Here is a 24,735-nt window from a genome sequence, read left to right on the forward strand (position 1 = left end):
GTGGCCCCAAAAGCAGAGTCCACATCCTGGGAACCAGCCTCCAAGGCAAGACAACTTGGTCAGGAAGGAAAGATAGAAATCAAAGGCCTACCCGCTGAAAAGTTAATTTTATACCACGTGGCCAAATTCACATCTCCACTCTTCCTCGGGGATGGGAATGTTCTAGCAAGATCATCATCAGTTACTATTTCAAAAACCATAAAGATACCAAAGAATGGAAATGAAAAGGTTGGGAATATAAAAAGGAATCTGGGAATCGCCACTATACATTGCCTTCACACTACCCGATACTAATAGTGCAAGATTTTAGAATCTATTGTAGACAAAAGGTACAGGTCGTCTTCAACTTACAACCATTCGTTTAGTGACTGTTTGAAAGTGTATTGGCACTGAACAAAAAGCATTTCTCACACTTACAACCATCGCAGCATCCACATGATCATGGGAACAAATTTCGGATGCTTGGCAAATGGCATGCATTTATCATGATTGCAGTGTCCCGGGATCATGGGGTCACCTATTGTGGCCTTCTGGCAAACAAAGTCAATGGGGAAGCCAGATTCACTTAACAACCATGTTAGTAACTTTACAACTGCGGTGATTCACTTAACCACTGTGGCAAAAATAGGTTGTAAAATAGGGCAAAAGTCACCTAACAACTGCCTTTGTTTAACAATGGAAATGTTGGGCTCAGTTGTGGTTGTACCTGTATTACGAGAAGTGCTCCTTACCCCTTTAGAGAGTAAAATCAAATCAGCTTTTCTCTCTATGGCATCTGTCTAGTAAACTCACAAGATCCGTTTTTCTAGTCATGCACATGTATACATCCAAACTAGACTGTTGTTGTTTCTCTGTGTCATATAAGGTATGTGGGTATATACATAATTTTGTATTTATTTATTTTGTCATGTTCATATCATGTATATATCGTGTATGTATATGGAGGTAGTGACCCTTTGAGAGCTGTATGCAACAAAATTATTCTATTCTATTCTATTCTATTCTATTCTATTCTATTCTATTCTATTCTATTCTATTCTATTCTATTCTATTCTATTCTATTCTTACTCCTACTCCTACTCCTATTCCTATTCCTATTCTACTTTAGGTCCAGCATAATTTTAGATGACTTCAAAGATCTATGTAATTTTCTTGGAAACATTTGGAAGTGGTTTGTCACTTTATCCTTTCAGGATATATTTTTAAAAATTTTCTAGTTCAGGCTAAAGTATTCATAATAAATGCCCATCTAAGAATGAACCAGGGCCAATCCTGCTTAGAATACCTCTGGATATAAATAAAAAATAGTCCCAGGGAACTGGTGAGATCTTGAGGTGGCTGTTAACAGCTATTCTCTCTTACACCTTATGATTTTTAATTTTAAAAAAAATACTGTTTTTTTGTTTATTTATTTTTATTTCATTGTAACTATCCAGAGCCATTTTTTATGAATGTGCAGTCATATAAAGACAGGCAAATAAAAAAGAAGGAAACTGGCATTAAGATAGCTCCAATATATAAATACTGTATACAAACATTTCATGAACAATTCCTTCTTTCGAAATTAGTGTTGCCCATATTTCCTAGATCTTAAATGAGGAGCTGTCCAAATGCTGATTTACCTCAACTCTTGGTCAGGCTTAGTCAAGACACCAGCAGTATCCTAAAATCAAATTAACAGACTGGATCCTGCAGAACTGACCCAGCCAGTAAGATTTCATGGCTCTCGCATGAGATTTCACAAGATTTCAAGTAAGAACACCCACAACATCGCTGAAACTGTACAAGTCTTGGTGTATCTTGTGAGATTTGGGGGCCATCATTTCCTTTAATGTTATAATTCTTGGATGTTCTGCCCCCATTACACAACATGGCGCTATGCCACCCGAGGACACTGCCAGTGAGCAATGCTTGTAGTTTGAGGCAAAAGAGGGTTGTCCCCTATGTAGGAATTTCTTTTCTGCTCTTTATGTGTGTGTGTGCGTGTGTGTGTGTGTGCACCTTCGAGTCAACGTAGACACCTGGTGACTGCCTGGGTAAGTCCCTGCAGTTTCCTTAGCCAGGTTTTCCGAAGTGGTTTGTCCTTGCCTCTTTCCTAGGGCTGTGAGAGAAGGACTGGCCGAAGGCCCCCAACTGGCTTTGTGCCTAAAGCAGAACTAGAACTCACAGTCCTCCCCGTTTCTAACTTGATGCCTTAACCATTACCCCAAACTGCTTCCTGGGGTGCTCAGTAGGGTAACAGAAGGATACCTGGCTTTCACTCTGCACTGGGGGAGCCTTGCTCAGGTAACTAGAATTAAACCTCCAGAAAAAAAAAATCTAGCCCTTGTTCAATTACCTAAAATGCCTCAGGAAAGAAATTAAAACACAAGTCAAACAAGACATCTCTTCAAGAGGGGCGGGGGAACAGTGGGAGCGCCAGAAATAGCGCCCTGCTGTTTCCCAGTTTGTTTCTGCCATGATGAGTCACCTGCCTCTCAGTTTTGCACTGATGCAACAATTCTTTATATAAAAATGCAACCACCTGTTCATCGGGACAGACAGGGATGAGTTCCAGGTGTTCCTGGACTCGTTTTTTCTCCCCCCCAACCCCCTTCGCCGTATTGGAGGTGAGAGACCACATGCAGGTCTGCCTTGTTTGCTGTGTCTGTTATCAGGCAAGCCTGAAAGAGGCTCTTTTGTTTTTGGCTTTGCTTCTGGCAGAAAAACCCCAGTGGTGCCAACTTCCACCCCACAGGGGAAAAAAACACATAGCCTTCACACACTGCGTTCGTTTCAAAATTAAAGTCTTCATTCAAAATTAAGAGTCTCGTCCTTGGCTGGGCTCTTCCCGTGGGAGAAAGAGCTCCAAACGGAAGGGCACGCAGGTGCCCACAAGGCTGCCCTGTGTCTGTACAAAAAAAGAAAAGAGGGCAGGCATTCCCGAAAGACTAAGACTTCACCCTTTGATCCAAAAGGCAAGCGGCTGAACCAAACTTCGCTTTCAGATCAGATGCCCAGAGAGGCTGCTTCTCTGGTTACCTTGGACATTTGCTCTATGCTGCTCTAACAAGGGACCCAAGAGCCTTCTGATGAGCTCCCAGGGACTCCTCTATCCTATTCAGCAAGCTCTGTGGGGCAGCCCAAGTTTGAGGGGGGGAAAACTCCTGCTAAGAAGATCTCCCCTGCTTGCATCGAGACTGAATTCCTGACCAAAAGGCTCCCTGCATCCGATTATCAGAAGGCAAGACACTAACAGGATTGCTCACCAAAGAGTTGTGTTCTGCCTCTGCAACAAGCCATATACTTCTACAGACTCAAAAGTACCTCAGATGGCCGACATAAGACATTTGGGGAAGCACCAGGAGAAAGGTTGCTTAACTTGTCCGGTATGAAATTACTAATTGTCCCGTATGTTTTTGAGAGCGATCTCTTCTTTCCTACCAACCTAGCCTGGAGAGCTAATCTCTATTCTTCTTCTCAACCCATCCCCCTAGGTGCCAACGTCTATTTTTGGAAGAGATGGGTTGCATTCTCCAACCCCTGGCAAGCACAAGCCAGAAAAAAAAAACAGAATGGATGCCGCCTCTGGTACCTGGCCCTTTGTGCCTGCTGGTCTTGCAGGGGCCCATACCCAGGAGGTTTAGGTAATTCCTAAGCGAGGGGAGGAAGCCCCCGGCAGGCTGTTTCAGTTCAAGAGCAGCCGAGCGGATTCCAGGAACTGAGAAAGCACCCAAAAATCCAGGTTGCGCTGCTTGGTTGCCACACCAGTTGAGTCCACTGGGAAATCTTGAACCAACAATGGTTTATCTGAGGAAAAAAAAAGAAAGAAAGAAACAGAGATGAGATGAAGGACAGGGTGGTTCCTGCAGGTCAAGCACCTGCAAAAGCCGCTTCATAGTTAAGACAACTCAAAGCTGAGCGGAAGAGGAATTAAACCACACGGACATTTCTCAAGCCGAGCAGAGCTCGTTGCATCTACTGGCAGTTTACAAAGTAAACCTGGAGACAGAAAGTACTCACTGAACAGGACAGGTAGTCCTCGACTTACAACAGTTCCTTTAGCAACGACGTCACTGAAAAAAGTGACTCATGGCCATTTCCTCACACTTATGACCACCGCAGCATCCTCATGGTCACGTGACCAAGATTTGGATGCTTGGCAACTGGCTCGTACTGCAGTGTCCCCATATTGTGTGAAGACCTTTTGGCAAGCAAAGTCAACGGGGGAGCTTAACAACTGGCTTATTGATTCTAGAAGCTGCAATGGTTCACTTAACAACGGTGGCAAGGAAAGTCGTAAAATGGGGGCAAAAGTCTCACTTAGCAGCAACAAATTTGGGCTGAACAACGGGGTTGTCAGTCGAGGACTATCTGTATGTCAAGAGACCAGAGAATTCCGGTCGATAGGAATTGCGACTTTCCTATTTCTTGTTATTGTTTCCATTAAGCAAGCCCAGAAAAGTTTATTCAGCCTATCATCTGAACTAGGAGGTCATGGCTTATTTTCCCAAGGAAATCAGGATTCATCAGGAGTAAAATCCTAGTTGTAAAATGAAGCAACAGTCAGGATTCTTCAGTGCAGAGGCAGGCATCCTATGGTCTACATGATATTCTATGCCAGTGGTGGCTAACCGTTTTGGGCTCCTGTGCCAAAAATTGTGTACGGACATGCACTCTCATGTCAGCACCCAGAAGGCAATGTGTGCACGATCCCCCATGCCTGCCGCCCCTTACCTGCACTGTGCCTCCCAGTTGATTTTCGGCCCTTTTCCGGCCTTCCAGAGGCTTGAGGGAAGCCCCTGCAGTCTTTGCTGGCCGAAAAATAGGTCAGTTTCATCACTTCCTGTATTTCCGGAAATACGGGAAGTGGCAAAACGGGCCTATTTTTCAGCCTGCAAAGACTGCAGAGGCTTCCCTCAAGCCTCTGGGAGGCTGAAAATCAGCTGGGAGGCACACACATGCGCAGTGAGGTAAGTTTCACTGGGGCTCTCATGCCCACACAAATGGCTCTGAGTGCCACCTGTGGCACACGTACCATAGGTTTGCTATCATGGTTCTATGCCTTTTGGCATGGCCCATCATCATACTGGCCATTCCTTTCCCCCACAATTGGCTGCAATGCCCGGTTATAACGTAACACTTTCCCTACACCAGTGGAAGCGTTGAAGTATATCTACTTTCTTCTCCAGATTCTGCATTGAGCGAAATATGATTTCAGAGATTTTGTGGCAAACCTTGACCGTTTCTCTCCTCCCCAACTGACCCTGCCTGCTTTGCAATTCCTGCTAACGCGGCAGCTACCACCTAGCTTCCGATCAAATTGGGTATCTGGTTCAAAGAGAGAAGACCGATCTCTCTTGCCCCAACCTGGCCACATGCTGGATTAAGATCTCAGGTAAGCCCAATTCAAGGGCTTCCAGGCTTGGGTGGCCGGACTTCCATGCGGTATTAGCTAAGGACCCAGGCGGCCAGAATTCTTCCAGACACCTCAATCCACATTCTGGTAGAATAGAAAAGGACACACTCCAATTATTTCATACCGGACCGGGAATGAGTTTTACGTACCTACCAACTCACTGCCTTTCCCCTCCCAGGTCAAGCTCATGCAGTTATCTGGCGGTGGCTTCTACCGACGGCTTCTTCAGTTATGGTGCTGGGAGGGCTCCCAGACTGGGAGCCCTGCTGCCCCCACTGTTGTGAGCAGAAGACCACCATCTCCTCCAAGTTGCGCAGCACAGTCTCGGTGCCCTTGGGAGGCACCGGGGGGATCCGAGCTGGCTCCAGCACTCTGCAGAGGAAGGCAGGCAGGCAGCTGTTAGCAAACCCAGCACCCGGCATGCTACAACACTGTAATGGGTGCGTGGCAGAGGTGGTATTCAGCAGGTTCTGACCAGTTCTGAAGAACCAATAGAGGAAATTCAGAGAACCGGCAAATACCACCTCTGACTGGCTCTGCCCTCATCTATTCTCTGCCTCCCATTGAGTCCCAGCTGATTGGTTGGATCTTTCCTTTGTTGCCCTGCACAGGAGAACGGAGCTGGAAAGCAGGTTAGTGGGGTGGGGAGGGAATGGAGATTTTGCAGTAACCTTCTCCCAGGAATGGGGATTTTACCTTATCCTTCCCCTGCCACGCCCACCAAGCCACCCCCACAGACCCAGTAGTAAAATTTTTTGAATCCCACCACTGGTGTGTGGGAATGAGCTTGGGAGACAGGTGGGACAGCCACAGACTGGGAACAGCTGGCATTTTAAGAGATGTCTCAGCCCCCAGAAGGAAAAGGGGCATGGAAAGCATTTCAGAAGGGCCCCTTCTCTAGTTTTCTAGGATAGGAGAAATACAGTAAACCTTGACTTGCAATAGTCTGTTTAGCGACTGTTCGAAGCTACAACGGCACTGAAAAAAAGTGGCTTAGGACCATTTTTTACAATTAAGATCTTTGAAACATCCCCATGGTCATGGGATCAAAATTCGGACGCTTGGAAACTGGTTCCTGCTTATGACGGCTGCTGTGTCCCAAGGTCAGGGCATCCCCTGTTGAGACCTTCTGACAAGCAAAGTCAACGGGGAAGCCGGATTCACTTAACAACCATGTCACTAACTTATCAGCGGCAGGGATTCCCTTAACAACTGTGGCAAGAAAGGGGACAAAATGGGGCAAAACTCATTTCACAAATGTCTCCGTTAACAACAGAAACTTTGGGCCCAATTGCTCTCGTAAGTCGAGGACCACCTGTACTTTCAGTCTCGGCAAGATTCTGTTAATCTAACCTTATGAGAAGACAGAGTTAGTATTCCTAGTTGTGCTACCTTGCAAGGCTAACAAAAACTGATGATTTATGCAAACAGCTGCATTGCATGGAAAGCAGGCCTATAAACAGCAATAAGATCTGACCAGTGAGTCCAATCCCCATTTTAGTGCAAGAGTCTAAATTAAATCGGGCTGCGGGGGAGAATGATGGCCTTTTAGTCTCCACTTGAATATGTCCCCTGAACACCACCTCCCTGAGGTTATTGGGCCCACCGCTTTACTATCAAGAAGTGTTTCCTGACATTCGTGAATAGAATGTGTGCGCTTAAATCCCTCCTTCCTCATCCCGCTGTCTGAGATGACAGAGGTCTCAATCTTACTCCTGGCTGGCCCCACCCACCCCGCCCCTCCGCTCCCAGGAGTCCCCACGCGGCCTGTTTTAGATGCAGGGCAGGGCAGGGTGCGCGAGGAGGTCAAGGAGGGTGAAAACGGGCCTCCAGGAAGTTTGGGAAATGGGCCCGCTTCTGGCTTCCAGACAGCCTCTGGAGCCTGGGGAGGGCAAAAATGTCCCTCCCCCGTCCTGATGCAGGAGGCCAACTAGGCCACACCCACCATGGCCACGCCCACCCAGCAATTGGGCAGAGAACCCTTTACTAAAATTTTTGAAGCCCACCCCTGGCCACAAGGCTCTCCAGAAGGGCCTCTCCTGCTGATCTAAGTAACTAAGCAGATTCACAGGCGTCCCCTTCTCCCCACACTGTGCAAGGCCAAGGGGTTTAGGTCTTTAATGGCCAATGCCAGGCTCTTAAATTGTGCTTAGTAAGCAACTGACCACCAGCGCAGGCTTTTTTCATCTAGGCATCATGTGATTCCTGTATCTTGCATTGTTTAGCAGCCTGATCACTGCGTTTTCTATTCATTGCAACTTCCGGCACTTCTCAAAAACAGCTCCATGTAAAACATAAAGTCAAGATGGGATTTTAACAAAGATGTGGATAATTGTGGCTATAAGTCAGACTGGTTTGGGAAACATTGCCATTGGCATACTAGCCCTAGAGCTGAAATAAGCTGTTAACACAGACATTATCTGGAGGGTAATGACTGCAGGGGATCAAGGACTACAGTTGGACTATAAATCCACTTTTTCAACTGAAACTGCCCTTTGGTTCCTAAAATCAAGCAGCCCTGCCATTGCGTCTGGGATCACCTTATTCTCTCATTCAGACAACTCCTGAGCTTAAGCAGTATTCGAGGGTGCTGACTGTCTACGGAGATTCTCAGTCATGGTTGTCCCAAAGGTGCTTTTTCAAGAGGCAACTGGACTTTACCTGGGTTTTCTTTGAAGACATTTTGCTTCTCATCCAGAGCTGAAGAAGCTTCTTGGATGAGAAGCGAAAGGACTTCAAAGAAAAACCAGGAAGTCCAGTTGCCTCTTGAAAAAGCATTTTGGGACAAGGGTACTGACTGCTTTCTTGAGGTTAGTGTTTTTCAACTTTGGCAACTTTTAAGACGTGTGGAGTTTTACTCCCAGAATCCCCCAGCTAGCATACTGAGTAGAGAATTCTGGGGATTCAGTACATCTTAAAATTACCAAATTAGGGGAAACCGAGCTAGTTTATAGGGAGCGCTAAAGCTTGGGTGTGAAGGAGTTTAATATTGCTTTATTCTTTTCTTTGCTATCTGTTACATTTTTGCCCTCTTCGCTGCATAATTGGTATATTGATTCTTTTCTTTTATTCTTTTGAAGATCTCTAAAGAAGTTCTTGTGATTATTTTTGACAGCTCCTTTGGAGTTTCCGCTTTCCTGAGTGCTTTCTATTTCCAGACTACTTCTCCAAGGCTTCTTTGTCTTTTACTCATCCCATTCCGTCCTAGAACAGTCCTTGATTACAGTATTTTCAGATCTTTGCTAAATGTTTTGTGCAGTCATGCTGATTTCTTTTGCTGCGCTCCATGTCTTTTTTTTTTCTTTCCAAATTGGAATCATCTGCAATGGTGCCTTTTGACTCTCTTTTTTTTAGGAACACTAATCCACGTACTTTGAGCTCTTTTTCCCATTTGCTTCTCCTGTCGCAAGAATAATTGCTCTGAACTCATTAAAATCCTCTTATTTTAAGCTCATGATATCCAGTCAATTACACTTAGCTTTCATTTCCATTAACAAAATAAAAGTCTAGCATGACATGGACACTTTCCCCCAAGATTTCTGCTATATCTAAGTCTTCTGTGGTGTTAGTATCAAGTCAAAACGGTCCCCTAACTTTTTGAAGGAAGAAGTTGTTAGTACAAGGAAAGCCACGAATTTCCTGGCAAAACCATGTTTTGTTTCCCAGAAGATGCTAAGATAATTGAAATTTAAAGTCATTACATTTATTTTATTTTTTTAAATCACTCAGTACGTTTACATGATATAAATCTCTGCTATACGTTGCAGAATTCGTACTTCTGAATAAAAGAATAAATAAATAAATACACACAGATCTGCCCTCCTTTTGCAAAACCCAACCAAATGAAAAGAATTAGAAATATAACGTCTCCTATTGATTAAATCAGAGACAGGGATGGTTAACATTCCATATTAGAGGTAATCTTTGCTGAACTATGTTAATTGTGACCAGAATTTCAATCACTAAGCAATGCATTCAGAAAGTGTGACGTCACATGACCACACCGCTCAGCAACAGCAATCCCAGTGGTCCCTGTTGCCGTTGCAGAGTGAGCATTGCGGGTTGTTAAGCAAGGGTCTCCTTGCAATTTCCTGTTGGGTTCCAACAACTGAAGTCAATGGGGAAGCTGGTGGGAAGTTGCCAGTGGTTCACAAGCAAGCTGATTGACAAGCATGTGTCATGCACAAGTGACTTCTGATCTGGGAGTGGCTGCTGCTGAGTGGGTGGGGAGGTGCACGAGTGGTTGCAGCGACACCCATGGGAGGTTTTACATCTGATGGTGGGTGCTGCAGGTGAGGGAGACTTAACCAAGCAACTTGCCACCACCTTCCTTGCTGGCTTTCCCATTGACTTTGCTTGTGGAAAGCTGGCAGGGAAGGTCAGAAACGGTGATCATTTCACCATGGGGCGACTACAACTTTCATTAAGTGTGCAACCACGGTTGTCAAGATCACATGACTATGGAGCTGTGCAATGCTGGAACTTTGGGGACCAACTGTTACGTACCCCTCGTTCAGCCCCACTGCAACTTTGGATGTTCGCTAAGCGAATGGTTGGTAAGCGAGGACTGGCTGTAGCAAATTTGAAACTCAGACAATGTACAAGTATGAACTTTCCAGTCAAGGAGCCTTGTGCTTTGTCAAGTTAAAATACAATCCACTCTCCTAAATTAAAAGTTTTTAAAAGCATCTACCCACTTTATTAATCAACTTCTTTCAGAGTTCTTTTGCAAGTAAAAACCCTCTTCATTTAAGGGAAGGAAGTAATCAGGATGAGGGAGAACTTGACAAAGAAAAAGTTTAGCAGGTCTAATGCTTAGAGGAAAATCCTCTGTTGTCTCTATGAGATATATCTGCTGCCAATTACCACTGCTAAAAAAAAATTAAGTTACCCTGCATTCAATATTCTACTTTCTTTATTTTTATTGCCTGGGACAATGGAAAGCAGTGAAAAAGAGGGAATATGCTTAACTCCATGAGATTATTTCCAAAATACCATGGCAAATTTTTTTAAAAAAATTAATCCTCCCCCTGGCCCCAAACATTCTCTGGGAAAGTTAACCAATCCTAAAATAAGCCTCGGAGATATTCTGGCTACTTACCTGTCTGAGGAAACTATGCCTGTGTGGCTCATAGAACGTCTAACCTGAAGGATGGAGGGGAAAAAAAAAAAAAGCATACAATAGCACTTAAGACTTATATACCGCTTCACAGTGCTTTACAGCCCTCTCTCAGCAGTTTACACAGTCAGCATATTGCCCCCAACGACAATGGTAAGGACATAAACACAAAGTAACATCTTGCTGCTCTGATTGGCATGTGCATGGATAGGTACAACTTCACAAACCCAAATGCTTTGAGGGGATAGTCACTGTAGGTGTACAACTACACATTCTGTTTTTTTTTAAATTATTAACCCAGTTTGACTTTTTTTCTGTAGCTGTGTAGATTCTGGAAAAATGGTCTCTCTTTAGTTTATCAGATGTTTTAAGGGCTTAATCTCACAGATGACATCTTTTAAACCATCTGCCAACTACTTAGCTGATGTACTTTCCCAAATTGTTGACCACTAGGGAGACTTATCCCCAGTCATTGGTGCCAGCCAAATCAGTAACAGAAGCAAACTAAGATCCGGAGGTTCCGTGCAAAAAAACAAATACAGTAGACAGTTGTCTATTTCTCATCATAAAGTAAGTCTAAATTACTTTTATACTTCATATCACCCTTCACCAACTGCCTATAGATAACTGCAATTTGTAGCACAATAGGATTCATCTTGAACGGATGGAATGGGCCAACTCGCCACAACCAACTCACCACGGCAAACAACTTAACAATTCAATTTAATTATTTCAAATAAATAAAACGTTATTTTAATTTTTGCCATTCACATTTCCTTTCGTCCCTCCTTTTGCATCATTTCTTTAATGATTCTATTCCACCATTTCTTTGATGGAGAAATGGTGGCAAGTTGGCTGTGGCAAGTTGGCTGCTGTGGATTGTCATAGAGTAGGCCCTGGATAGAAGATATAGCTCCTAGGTCAGGGGTATCAAACTCGATTTCACTGAGGGCTGCATAGGGTTATGTTTGACCTTGAAGGGCCAGGAGCGGGGCGTGGGGCATGGCCAGGTGGGCCTGTGGCCACTGTGGACGTGACCTGTGATGGCCAAGTGTGATGGCTAAGGGGGGGACTTCCCTGAGACCATCCCTCACTCTATTATAGCCTTCCTTCCTTCCTTCCTTCCTTCCTTCCTTCCTTCCTTCCTTCCTTCCTTCCTTCCTTCCTTCCTTCCTTCCTTCCTTCCTTCCTTCCTTCCTTTCTTCTCTTTTTCCTTCCCTCTTCATTCTCATTTCTTCTTCCTTCCCCACTTTCCTTATTTTTTCTTCCTTTCTCTCTTCCCATTTTTCCTTTTTCTTTGTCCTTCCTCTTTCCCTTTCTCGTTCCTTGTCCCTTCTTGCATGCTCAAATGCAAAAGGGGGGAATTTTCTCCTTTTGTTTTGTTTTTAGTTTGTTTTGATAGCCTCTTGCCAGCAAAAACTGAGCTCAGAGGCCCTGTGTGCTGGCCCCCGGCAGTCCGTTTTCAGCCTGGGACAGCATCCTGTAGCTCTCTGCCAGCAAAAATGGAGCCCCCCCCCTCCCAGCTCCGTTTTCACTGGCAGAGGATGCAAGAAGCCACCGTGGCCAAAAACAGAGGCTGGGAGGGCCGTGCACGGCCACCCCAACCTCTATTTTCACTAGCAGAGGTACCACAGGCTGGTCCCTTGCTGTTTCCAGGCCTGCCCCATGGGCCAGATCTTAGCATCCTGTGGACCTTGAGTTTGACACCCCCTCCTAGGTATTAAAAAAGCAACTAACTCAATAGGATTAAGGTGTGAAAATGGCAGTTCTTAGAAGCCAAAATGAAAGCCATGCTGTAGAATGGCAACTTTGTTCCAACTGGTACAAAACATACAACTTTTCTAAGGAATGTAAAGACTTCCTGTAAGTACCTGTGAGACTTCCTGTGAGCAAATGCTTAGCTAACTTTTGCTAGCTAGCAAGAGAAGCTTTTGTGGGAAAATGCCACCGGATACTGGATCCATGTCAGCATAATCTCTCCGAAACAAAGGAGACTGTTGAGATCATCCCATTTGACTCTGGACAGCCTCTCCTCATGAGTAGACCACAGAGACCCTCGTTTTTATGGTCAGCTTAGCTGATAGTCAGGATTTTTATGGTCCGAGTAGCTGATAGTCAGGATTTACGTCAAGCTAAAACCCACAAAGCAGCCTTTATAGACATTCAGCTTGACCAAGCCTTATATCTTAATCACTTTTTGGATTTTTTTTTAAATTCTTTGCATATTAGAGAGATTAAGACCCTTTAGAAAAGGTTTTACTGAATTCATCAGATGAGGGTGGGGTTTTTTTTGTCTTCTTAAAAGACGGTGCAAATTTGATTTTAAAAGTTTTAAAAAATCATTTTTGGGGACTACGCAGCAAAAAAGTGCTTAGTATACGAATTTTGGAAAGCTAATGATGGATTAAGCATCCAGAAGGATTTGGAATTATAGCTTTGAATTATTTAGAAGATACTTTCTCATGGGAGAAGGGAGATTGATTTCATTTTTTTTATGATAAAGACTTTAGAGGCAGAGTGTAAAGAAAAAGGAGCAGAAAACTCTAGTGCAAACTTTGGAATACCTCTCAGACAAGCTTTTGCACAGAATGGATCAAACCCTTGATAAAACTGAAAGAGCGTGTTCTGTTGAAATTGTAAAACAAGAGCGAGCTGTAACAGATATTGATGAAATTAATTTGAAGGTTGGTTTAAATGTAATATAAATGGATCTAATGGATGACTTATTCCCTAAAGGAGATAAACAGGCATTAAATCAGGAAACTATTTGGACAATTTCTTTCTTCTGGATATGCAAAAGAGCTTTGCTAAGAAAGTTTTTGGAAGTAATAAATGAAAGGCTCATTTTTACTTAGGAATACAAGTGAAATCTGTTAAAATTCTGAAGAATTTTTCCTTTCAAACAGAGATGAACAGCAAATTAACTCTGGGACTTTTAAAAAGGGGGTTAAAGAGTATTATTAAAAAAATCAGAAAACAATGTATCCTGTTTTGTGTTTTCTTTAAAGAAAAAAGTCAAATTCTCTCTCAATTTTCTGTTTAAAGCCTTTTTCCTTTAATATCGTATTATTTAAAGTCCATCTAGATCTCCTTTATATAACTTGTGAGTAATGGTAAAAAAAAAGGATAGCACAAAAGATTGTAACCAATTGGCACACTGTATGTATATAAGTGAAAGAGGGTTTTATGTTTTTATGTTTTGTTTGTATGTTTGTTGTAAAAAATAAAAACTTTGTTTAAAAAAAAATCAGAAAAGATTTATAAGATTGGCTTTTTCAGTCAGGATGAAAAGAAGAAATTTGTTGCATCTGGCCACCTTACTGGACATCTGCTGACAAAAATTGGTTGACAGAGTATTTGGACTGTTTTCTTTAACTAAGAGATGAACTATGGGGAAAAGAGAGACTATGTTTTACTTAAAGATGGCAATAAGCTATTAAAATTGTTTTAATTTAACTGCTAGGATAAAGGGGGAAGTTATTTCTTTATTTTTCATTCCTTTTTCATTCCTTTTTCTTTTCTTTTCCTTTTTCGCACATACATACATTTTCTTTTTCTTGTATATTTATGTTTATAATTTTTATACTTATTGCATTGTACAGCATTGACTTTTATTCTTTTCCTCTATAATTCTTAATAAAATTATTTGAAAAGAAATAATGTAGGTTACAGCAGAGCTGTATATATTGTTATAGTTTTCATTAACGTAGCATAGACATAATGAATGCAATTAAGGGTTCAAAGTACTAGCAGTTTCTTCTATATCTAAAATGGGCTGGTGCAGCCTTATCTGAAGAGAGCTTTCCACAACAAGAAGCCTTTTACACTACAACTCCCAATAGTCTTTGCTAAAATAGCCAGTACTTCAAGGATAACTGAAGGGAATATATTTGTCAAGTGATTTTTTTCCATATTGTGAGATCAAATGATTACTCCTCCTCAAAAAAGTCTTTTTTAAAAATACCCATGTATAAATCAAAGAAATACAAATATACAGAACTTCTAAATTAGAATGGCTTTTTAACTTATAGAAACATGTAATAAACTTATCAACAGATACATATTTCACATGTAAAAACAAAAAGACAAATGCCATGAGCATTATGAGCTTTTTCAGCACATACACTAATTCTGATAAAATATAAAATGATCAGTGTCAGGAATTTCTTTCGCTTTTGAGGTTTCATTCATTTAACATTCAGTAAAAATGCCTCCAGAATGGTTCTTTGGTTATTATTTCCCACAAGAAATGAAATCAGGGCTACCAATTTGGTGGTCTCTAGACGTTTGGCACTAAAAGGCATACATTCCAGCTGCCATAACCTTTGGTCAAAAATTCAGGGGGCAGTCAAAAGGATTTACATGGAACCAAGTTGCCTATTCTTGATTAATTCTATGAGAATGAAAAACAGCACCGCAGCACCGTGACAATCTCTTTCCTGGCAATGTGGCATAAATACAGGTTTTTTTTTCCAGAAGCAACCCAACTGAGCTTCTTACTAGGGTGGAACTAATGACTATAAATAGGAAGAAGACATAAGTAGCCTTACCCGGTGGGAATGTGGAAGTTTAGTGCCTACAAAATCAGAAGGCTCGGGGATCACTGAAGGATGATACAGCTCAGGAGCCAAACGAGTATTTGCAAATTTCATGCATTCTTCTAGGGTAGAGATGAACTGACTGCAGGTTGCCCGTAATAAAGACGAAGCTTCATTCATCTTCTGGTGGGAGTTGAGAGCACAGACAAGTGAAGGAGCACTATTGCATGGTGGCCTTTCCATCCTAACCCTCAGAGCCCCACCACCCAATCAGAGAGGGCTTGAGAGCTAAAAGGCTCAATTCAAATGTTCAGTTGCTCTCTACGTGCCCATTTGGGCTTCCAAACAAGCCAACTCTATAGATCAGGGGTGTCCAACCTTGGCAACTTTAAGATTGTGGACTTCAACTCCCAGAGTTGAAGTCCACAAGTCTTAAAGTTGCCAAGGTTGGACACCCCTGCTATAGATGAACATTAATTCTCCCTTCAGGTGCATGAAACAACTGTATCACTTCAGCCAATCAACATTGGTATTACAAGCTTTGAAATTCTACTAGAACACAGGAAATGATATCAAGCACTCTTTCCTGAAGTCACTCTGCTCACCCTGGATTTTTGCTTACAATGCAGTTAAAATAAGAATGCAAACCACGGCAAAGAACTTGATTCTCCATTAAGATCTGAAGCCCATCTTTTAAAAGGGCGATGAAAGAAAAAGCGTCATTGCCTATACTATGAATCACCTGAAACTTTTAACAGTGGTGGAGCAATATTGAGACAAATTCACCTCTATTCCCATTCCAAAAATCTGTTCCATGGAAAAATAGGAGCATAATACATTTTTGATAAAGCTCTGGAAACTCCCTAAGGCTATTACTTTATAAATGTGGTACAGAAACAGCATGAATTCTATCTTTTTTTTTTTTTACTCTGATAGAGTTCCAATTATAAGTTATTTACACTGGAAATAAAATGAAATCAACACTTTCAAAAGCTTCAAAATTATATCCCCTACATATGCAATCATAGCAAGTACTGAGCTAAATGACAAAACATCCAGGTTGGAGAGCCAAGGCTGTTGAACATACAGACATTAGATCCAGGCCACTGAGGCATGGCATTTTTCCAACATTGTCATAAGAATGGAAGAATATTCCAGTGTTTCTGTTCGAAAATATACTTATGGCATTAAGCATGCGATTGAAAAAATGTTAAAAGATTGGCAATTATTTTTGGAACAATGAATAAATTGTTCAAAAAAAAAAAACCCTGAGGAATTTTATTTTAGCACTTGGATCAATTGATAAATCACCCATGTCCAAAAGATTAAATAGCTGCACTTTTGATTATGCATCACAGATTTACCTGTCGATTGACAGATTTTTATTTGTTGAATTTATGATTGCTTCTGAGATGTCCAGCTTTATAGGTGGGCCTGATCTGTGCCACGTGCATTAATATATTAAAGGAGACGAAGTAGAATATATGTTCAAGCCTCAATCAAACCTATAGATGTTATTTGGTGAAATGGGGTTTGCAAAGGAAATTCTAGGTGGGTTGTGACCTTTGTTGATAAATGTGAACAGGGGCAGCATCTGGATCTTTCAAGCAAAAGGAAAAGATGCCTTGCTTCTTTTATATCAGACCATCTCCAAAACATAGGAATATCTACTTCACATATCCATAAAACAAATCTAGAATCCTTAGTGGCTCTTGAATATTTGCACTGTTATGGGGTCTTAATTCCAAGGTACTGCACAACGACTGATTGTGTCACCTGGCTCTTGAGACCTGTGGACTACGAACTCCTATTGGCTCTGTGGCTGAAGCTAATACAAGACCAGGAAACCTAGAGGGCTCTCAGCTTCCCATCCCTGTCCAACAGTGATCAGAAATCAACTTGCTAATGTTGTCAGAGAATTAATATTCCACAGATTCCTTACCAGACCTGGCTGGAACATGCACAAACAGAACCTGTGATTGTTCTGGATTCTCTCCCACCTTACCTGGATGTCCAAAGGAGATCCATTCTCTTGAGGTTGCGTTGCATCCTGCACAGCTAGCACTTGCTGTGTCAACGCATCACAATATAGACGCAGTTCGGACAGTTTCCTTCCAAGGGACTCGTTGCTTATGTCCAGATCTGGGATAGACAAGCAAAGGAGTTACACAAGACACCACAAGAACATTCACACAGCACCACAGAGAATGGGAGGCTTAAAGCAGAAACAGAATTAGTTCTGATTGTGCCAGTGAAAAAGTTGCTCCCTCTATCGTATCAAGATGACCTCTGAGATGCCTTCTGTGATTTCAAGATGCAGATACCTTTGAGTATTGATATGTGGATAGAACCAACACTGAAAATAAAATGCAAATGATGTAATGTGCAATGTAATATAGATTGTCAACGTATGTTTGTTTCATGTACCCTTTTTCAGTACTGAGTAAAAATAAATATATAAAAAAGATTAATAAAACCAAAACAACTTCCTCTGCTTCAGTGAAATGCCACCAATTTATCTCTGAAACCCAAAGGCATCTATGTGATCCAGGAACACAGAGCTGCTTTAAAGAATTGCTGTTAGGTGTGTTCATATTCCCCCATGCTCTGAAGAACTTTTTAAGGAAGAGTTTGCACATTGCACCAATCTGGGTTGAGTTACCTTCTTGGACTAGTGAACACACGTGCAATTTTGAAAGGATGTTTCAAGCCCTTTTACAACTTACTTTTATTTTCTAAGAATATTGTTACTCTGTGCCATGACACATGGCAGATTAAGCACTTAAAAAAAAAAATAAACATTTTGAAACACTGAAAAAATCAGATGAAGCAGAGACGTTGGCTGGTACCAAGGAAGGTGCCTATAGACAGCACATAATCTTTATTGAACTATGCCGGGCCTCGATAATTCTTTAACAGAGCAATATGAAGAAGCAACTAGGAGGTGGTGAAGCAAAAGAGAGCTGGCTTAGTGGCTTTCTGTGAAGTAATAGAGGGAAAAAATATGTTAACTGCAGTGGGTGCACAACTGCATCTGTGTGGGTGGGATGGAAGAAAACATTTATCACCCAATCTGCCAAGACAAGCTTAGGCTTAGCCACCATCTCAGTGGTATTTATTCTGGGAAATGTACACATAACTTATGTCTGTGCACACACTCGTGGTTCCAAGATATATTTAGGGAAGTAGAACTTCAGAATGGTCTTACTAAAATAAAACACCAGTTACAAAGCACGGGAAACATTAACAATCTGCAGAGTAAAAGGTGAAGGATCACTAGAAAGGCCTACAAATTGCCTAAATATACATTAAAAGTATTCTAAGCACAATCTTTGACTTCCTCCCATGCAAAGCAACTGAGGTCCCAAGTTACATTAAGTGGTGACTTCTTTTGCCTAAGTGAATGATATACATCCAGGCAATAGTCAAGTTTGCCTGTAGTTAGATTTACTATGGATCCGAAACCGAGTAATTGTGTAGGTTGGGGCTGAGAGTGCTTTAACCAAAACAGGAACACATGCTTTGTGCTATAGTAATGTGACTGGGTACAAACTAAAAAACCCGCAGGGGTTGCCACTAATCTGCTAGGCATAGAAACAGCTGGTGGATAAGCTATATACTATAGCCTTCCTGACAGCAACATAAAGCTGCTTTAATCTCTTTTCATATCCTAAAGGGGGGATTACTTGGAGGGATTAATATCCCCCTCCCTTATACTCAGTGATTTAGACCTTTGTGGGGTTCCTATCTGAGTTTCCCCCATTGAAACTGGGGCTGCTTGCTTTAAAGGGGGAAAAAGTTAAGTGACGGGTGACAAGCCCTTGCAAAAGTAGCCATTTGATATCGACATGACAGGCAGTGGGAAATTTAACATATAGGCCTGTGGGAAGATGTTACCCACGAATGATGGTAAGTTAACCTTGATGCTTCACATGAACTATGTCATATGCTGATTCAGGAAACCTTGGTTGAAATAAGCTATGGTTTATTGTGATCAGTGAACCCAGTCAGTAAAATAATGCTGCAATCGGTCCTGGAATTCATACTTCTTTCTCTGTACACCCAACCCTTCATTATTCTCATGGAGTCTTAATTTTCTTGGGTTGAGCATGAACAGTTTTATGAACCAGTTGCAACATTTTTTTCCTGGGTATCCCCAGAGACTGACCAATGGGAGAAACACTACACTTGTCCATAGAAATGTCTATGTTCTATCCAGGGGTGGTATTTAGCTGGTTCGGGCCGGTTCGAGCAAACCGGATGTTAAATTTACATTTGGTTCACAGAACCGGTAGTTGAACTGGCTGGCTGGCCCCACCTGTCCCGTTTTGGATGCAGGTAAATGCAGAGTCTGCACGGAGGTTCTGGGAGGGCAAAAAACACCCCGCCAGGAAGTCCGGAAACGGGCCTGTTTCCAGCTTCTGGAGGGCCTCCAGAATCTGGGGGAGGCTGTTTTTGCCCTCCCAGAGGCCCCAGGGAAGCTTCCAGACTCTGGGGAAGGCGAAAAACGGCCCTCCCAGACATTCCCATAGGCCATGCCCACTATGGCCACACCCACCCAGCAACCGGGCGGAGAATGGGATGTTGGGATTCTTGAATCCCAACCCTGGTTCTATCGTTTAAATAATGGATTTAAAAAACACCCTAAAGACTTGCCTTTCAAAAGGGGGAATCAATTCTGTTCTTTCCCTCATTTTATCGATCCTACAATCACAGCTGAGCCCCAAATTTCTGTTCTTGAGACATGTGTTAAGTGAGTTTTGCCCCATTTTCGGGCTCTCTTGCTGCAGTTGTTAAGTGAATCACTGCGGTAGATAAGTTAGTAACCTGGTTATTAAGTGATTCTGACTTCCCCATTGACTTTGCTGGTCGCAAAAGGGGATCACATGACCTTGGGAGACACAGCAACGGTCAAAAATATGAACCAATTGCCAAGCATCTGAATTTTGATTACATGGGATCACGGGGATGCTGCAATCGTTGTAACTGTGAAAAACAGTCCTAAGTCACATTTTTCAGTGCTGTTGTTAACTTTGAACGGTCCCTAAACAAACAGTTGTAAGTCAAGGACTATGTGTACCTAAAAATAATCCAGTTATTAAAAATAGCACCAGGGACCCGAGAGCACATTCAGTGCTATTTCTACACTGTGTTCTTCTCTTTGGATCTTGACATCCATTTCTCTAACCCGCTGTAGGCAGTCAGCAATCTAACTATTATGGGAATTCATATATGCAAACATGGGTGTAAATGGAGGCAAGAGGTTGCAAATGGCTCAACAAACCCAGAAATGTTTGCTAAGGAGGTGTGAGAGCAAAGTACTCACTGAAGTTGACCAAGTATTTCCACTCAGTAGTAACCACCTCTACCAACAACCCCGTAAGCTTGGGCCCACATAATTCATTAACACAAAGCTATTGACCAAGAACCAACCTTTTTCTTTCTGGCTTCTGCTGTCCCCGAGGCAGGCTTTGGAGCTGCCCAAAGCCACCAGCCATTTCTGTCTTTCAGCAGCACCTCCTGCTTTCAAGTAGAAGTACTGCTCACCTGGGATGACCAACTCCATACGAGTGGAATCAGTTGCATGCACTACAGGAGGAATGAGAGAAATAACAGGTAAATAAAAGCGAGCATACAATTATCAGTACCTGTTGAGGTAATTCCCTGTTAGGAGAATGAGTGCATACAGTATTTGAGAGGAGTGTTTGAATAATACACATGCAGCACACAGATACACTGTACAGTAGATGTAGCTTTTTACTTCCAGAAATGTTAAGCAAAGTCCAAAATAGGCAGTCCAAAGTCATTCACAGGTAAATCAGTCAGTTTTCAATCCAGGGATAATTCAATAACAAATTCCAGTGTCAAAAACAGTTCAGTATCAGACTTACATTAAATCCAGAAGTATCAGTCAATTAGGAAAAATGGAGGAATGGCAATACTTTCCAACAGAAGGAAACAGAGAGACTCACTCAGATACACTCTCTTCTGAAACTAAGGCCAAAACAACCCAGGTTTCTGGCTCCCTCTTATGGCCGTTTGAGTAACCACACCCAATTGCAGTTTTTAGCATGCTCTTAAAGAGACAGTATTAAAATGTCTATCCTGGTTTATATATTTCTAACCCAAATAGCTGTTAGGCGACCCATATGCCTAACAGTACCTCCCCCAATTCTGCCACGCACAGGGTCACACTCATTATTTATTATGTCCAATATGATTTCATGGCCACCAATTGTAATTCCTACCTTATATAAGATGAAGGAGTAAGAGGGGAAAATAAATCTCTTTTCACCACTCAAGAGATATTCTGGGGCTAAAGGAATATCATGTCCTCAGTTATGTAATCTGTATGAAGCACAGACCATAATAGCAAAGAACCCAACCAGAAGGCTCCAGATGGAACACATCAACCTAATAAAAATTAGCCTAACTGAATGAAAACACCTTTAAAAGTACCAAGTTTTGGAACACTGTTTCAAGTTTTTGGAGCTAATAGCTTGATTTCCAAATGTGCTTTTGATAACGAGACATAAAGTCTGCCGACCTCATTTACTAATATTTGCAGATCAAGCTACTGATCAATCAGAGTGGCGAGTTTCCCCCCCACCATTTATTTGGCATATGCATAAGCCTCCTACAGATTGTCCTTGATGTACAGTTTAAACGTAAGATGGTGCAGAACACGCTGAATTATAAACACTGCCTGAAGTTACAACCATTGAAGGGTTCCCACCTATCTTTCCTCTCAATCTCAGTTGCTCAATCAACCCGCTAGTGTGTACAAATCTGCCACTCCCCTACTTTAACTTGCTCACTGCCTACTTCGTCACCAATGCGTGCGTAATCTAGGCTCTGCAGCATGCAATGAATCAATGTAACTTGCATTATTGTTAGACTACCAGTCCACTGTTTGAAGGCTGAAAAGCAACAAGCCCAATGGACCATATCTGGGGTCCTAGATAGTAACAGTATATAATTTGGGCTTACACAGTGGTTTAAAATACCAATGCCAGAACCCAGAAGACTGTGAATTCTAGTTTTGTCTTAGGTACAAAACCAATAAGATGACCTGTGCAAGTCATTCCCTCTCAGCCCTAGAAGAAGACAAGGGCAAACCAATTCCAAAAATGTTTCCAAGAAAGCTTCATGTACTTGCTAAGGCAAAGGCCATAAATCAAGGCTAATTCAAAAGCACCAAAACTAGTTATAATTAAAAAAAATCAAAAATTAAGAAAGAAACAAGGTGAAGCTGCTGCAGTTCTTAGCAGAAAACCAAAGACAATGCAGAACACCAAATGGAGCAAAGTTTGGGAAAGATAAATTATGTTACATCTTTTCTACTCCATGTATAGTACTGAAACTGCCTACCTTTGATTTCACATACAGCCATCTTGATGCTGCCTTTGCTGCCTTTGCCCACATCGTCCTGAGAATCATAATAGGAGAGGATGCCATTTTCTAATACAAAGTATCGTGGCTGCCAACCTGAGGCAGAGGGGGAAAAAAAGAGGGCAAATTGGACCTTGTAAACAGTTTGCAGTGGGGGTGGTGGGGGTGGGGGTGAGGGAAATCAACTAAGCTTCCCCATATGTTTGGAATTAGATTAACTTCCCAGGAATTTTTTAAAATAAATTGACTAGGGTGGGCAACATGGTCCTTGGGGTATTATTCTTAATTTATGCCAGGCTCCTTGCCTATCCATATTTATTGTTTAAAAATATTATTTATAATTAAATTAGAAGCAATCATGCTGTTGAAGGCTGCTTATTCATAAACCACCAGATACACACACCAATAGACCATAATAACATTTGTCATGCTCTCTAGTTTAAAGCTACTTGGATTTTGGCCCAAGATGTGGCTCAATAGATGGAACCCACAGCAGATTCACCCCACGAAGAGCTTCCATTCCACTCCATCTAGGGAAAAATCAGCATCAGCAAATGAAGTTTTCTATTCAGGAAATCTCAGGAAATTGAGTTAGCACCCAATCTATTTACAGTTTGGAATACCCACCAGGAGGAATCTTATCTGTTCCAGATTATTGTGATTTTGGCACCAGGCATTTCTCTTTTCCTTAGTATTCTAGGATTTCGAGCCAAGCCTTTAAACCCAGATTATAGAAAATAATTCTAATTCCCTGCATGAAATGACAGTATTACTGTATTTTAGGTTCTATTCCCTATGCTTTTTGGAGCATTGTTCCATTTTTCTACTGGATTACATGAAGTGTTTATTCTTTTATATAACCCACCCAAGAGAAAGTTTATTGTTCAGTATTTATAAATAAAAAATTAATCAATTCCCCTCCCCTCATATTTTACCTTATTTATTTATATCCCATGTTTCCTCTAACAGTTCAAGGTGGCCTTATCTCCATCTATGCAATAAGCTGCTGGAGAGTATACCTCCAGCTCAATCCCACAGTGAGTTTTCAGGGCTGAGGGCAACATGGACTTGGAATTTACTAGCTGCCATTCTTCAACTAATTGTATTGGCTTATGCATATGGCTACTCTGAGAACCAAGTGCTTACTTACCCTGCATTAAAGGGATGCCCATAGCATGCTTTTATATACTGTATACATTTCAAGAATATTGGCCATAAATATTTTGTTTTTTAAGTAGAACCAAAAAAGGTATATATACACTGCCATGAAGATTAGAGCTATCAATACAAATGACTATACACACTTTATTATAAAGGCCAGTTCTTTATTTCAGAAAGCTGTACTTTAAATTTATTTACTTTAAATTAAACAATGGATTAAATAATATCTAATTAAAATTTATTAATTAATAATTAAATCTACTTTGGGGGGCACTTAGGGTTTTGGGTTTTCTTTTGTTAAAGCAAAGTTATAAACACAAACAATAATTGTTTTATCTTTATGAATCTCTTTCAGATTTGCCCCCACTGTGGGCTTGTGCTTTATGTCTTCCAAAAAAAAAAAAATTATGATCACTTTTTCCACAAACTGCAGTTCTTCACAGGCCACCTGGCAACGGTCGACGTTTATTCTTTCCCTGCGATTCCAAGCTGGAGAAACCGATTTCATGTCTTCCAGTCCCGCAGCGCTTAAAAACAAACAGTTCTTCGAGCAATAAAATGCCGACCCTCCCGACCCGGGAAGAAGAGGCAGGGTTCCCTTGCAAAAGGATTCGTGGCATTTCGGGAAGAATCCGAAAGGGCGAGACCCTGAGGAACGGAGTCCCGTCTGCGGGGAACAAAGATGGGAGGAAGCCTGGGCTGCTGCTGCTGGTGGTGGTGATGGGGGGTGCTCTTTCCTTATTTCTACCAGGGCTTGCGTGGCTAAGGGGCGAGGATAACAGGCGGGCGGGGAGCCGAAGAACCCACGTCCGAGCTGGGGCGACCTCGAAGCCAGGCCTGCTGGAACACTCCCCACTCACCTGAAAGATAGTTGGTCCATTTCAACAGCGCTCCCTCCATCACCAGCGCAAGCTCAGCGCCGCTCTGCCGCGCCGATCCAATTGCGGCCCTGCGCCGGCGAGCTCAGCCAATCATGGGGCGTGTGTCGGTCGGAACGGAGGGGTTGGGAGGTGGAGAGAGAGAGAAAGAGAGAGAGAGAGAACAGGAGGCGGACGAGAAGGAAGATAAGGGGGAGGAAGCGGAGGCGGGAGAAGCGCTAACGAATCGGACGAGAGGTAAAAGCCGGA

The 24,735-nt window shown here is 42.2% G+C and overlaps 1 protein-coding gene across 3 annotated transcripts; it reads right to left on the reverse strand.

The window, feature by feature from the left end:
* Positions 1-1,395: 1,395 nt before the first annotated feature.
* Positions 1,396-24,691, reverse strand: LOC113445536 (pleckstrin homology domain-containing family A member 3-like). 3 transcript variants are annotated; one of them, XM_026714762.2, is made up of 8 exons: positions 24,469-24,691; positions 22,427-22,543; positions 20,489-20,644; positions 17,061-17,197; positions 15,068-15,238; positions 10,500-10,543; positions 5,548-5,770; positions 1,396-3,789 (listed from the first exon to the last, which is right to left on the reverse strand). In XM_026714762.2, exons 1-7 carry the CDS (start codon positions 24,506-24,508, stop codon positions 5,584-5,586), a joined length of 852 nt encoding a protein of 283 aa, XP_026570547.1. In that variant the 5' UTR covers positions 24,509-24,691; the 3' UTR covers positions 1,396-3,789; positions 5,548-5,583. The 3 variants fall into 3 exon arrangements, with proteins under 3 accessions (XP_026570547.1, XP_026570549.1, XP_026570548.1); XM_026714764.2 differs by having other exon boundaries at positions 15,068-15,235; positions 24,469-24,633; XM_026714763.2 differs by having other exon boundaries at positions 2,770-3,789; positions 5,552-5,770; positions 24,469-24,633.
* Positions 24,692-24,735: the final 44 nt, after the last annotated feature.

Source organism: Pseudonaja textilis, chromosome 2 (genome assembly GCF_049901715.1).
Source record: "Pseudonaja textilis isolate UNSWEBS1 chromosome 2, rPseTex1.2, whole genome shotgun sequence".
NCBI lineage: Eukaryota > Metazoa > Chordata > Lepidosauria > Squamata > Elapidae > Pseudonaja > Pseudonaja textilis.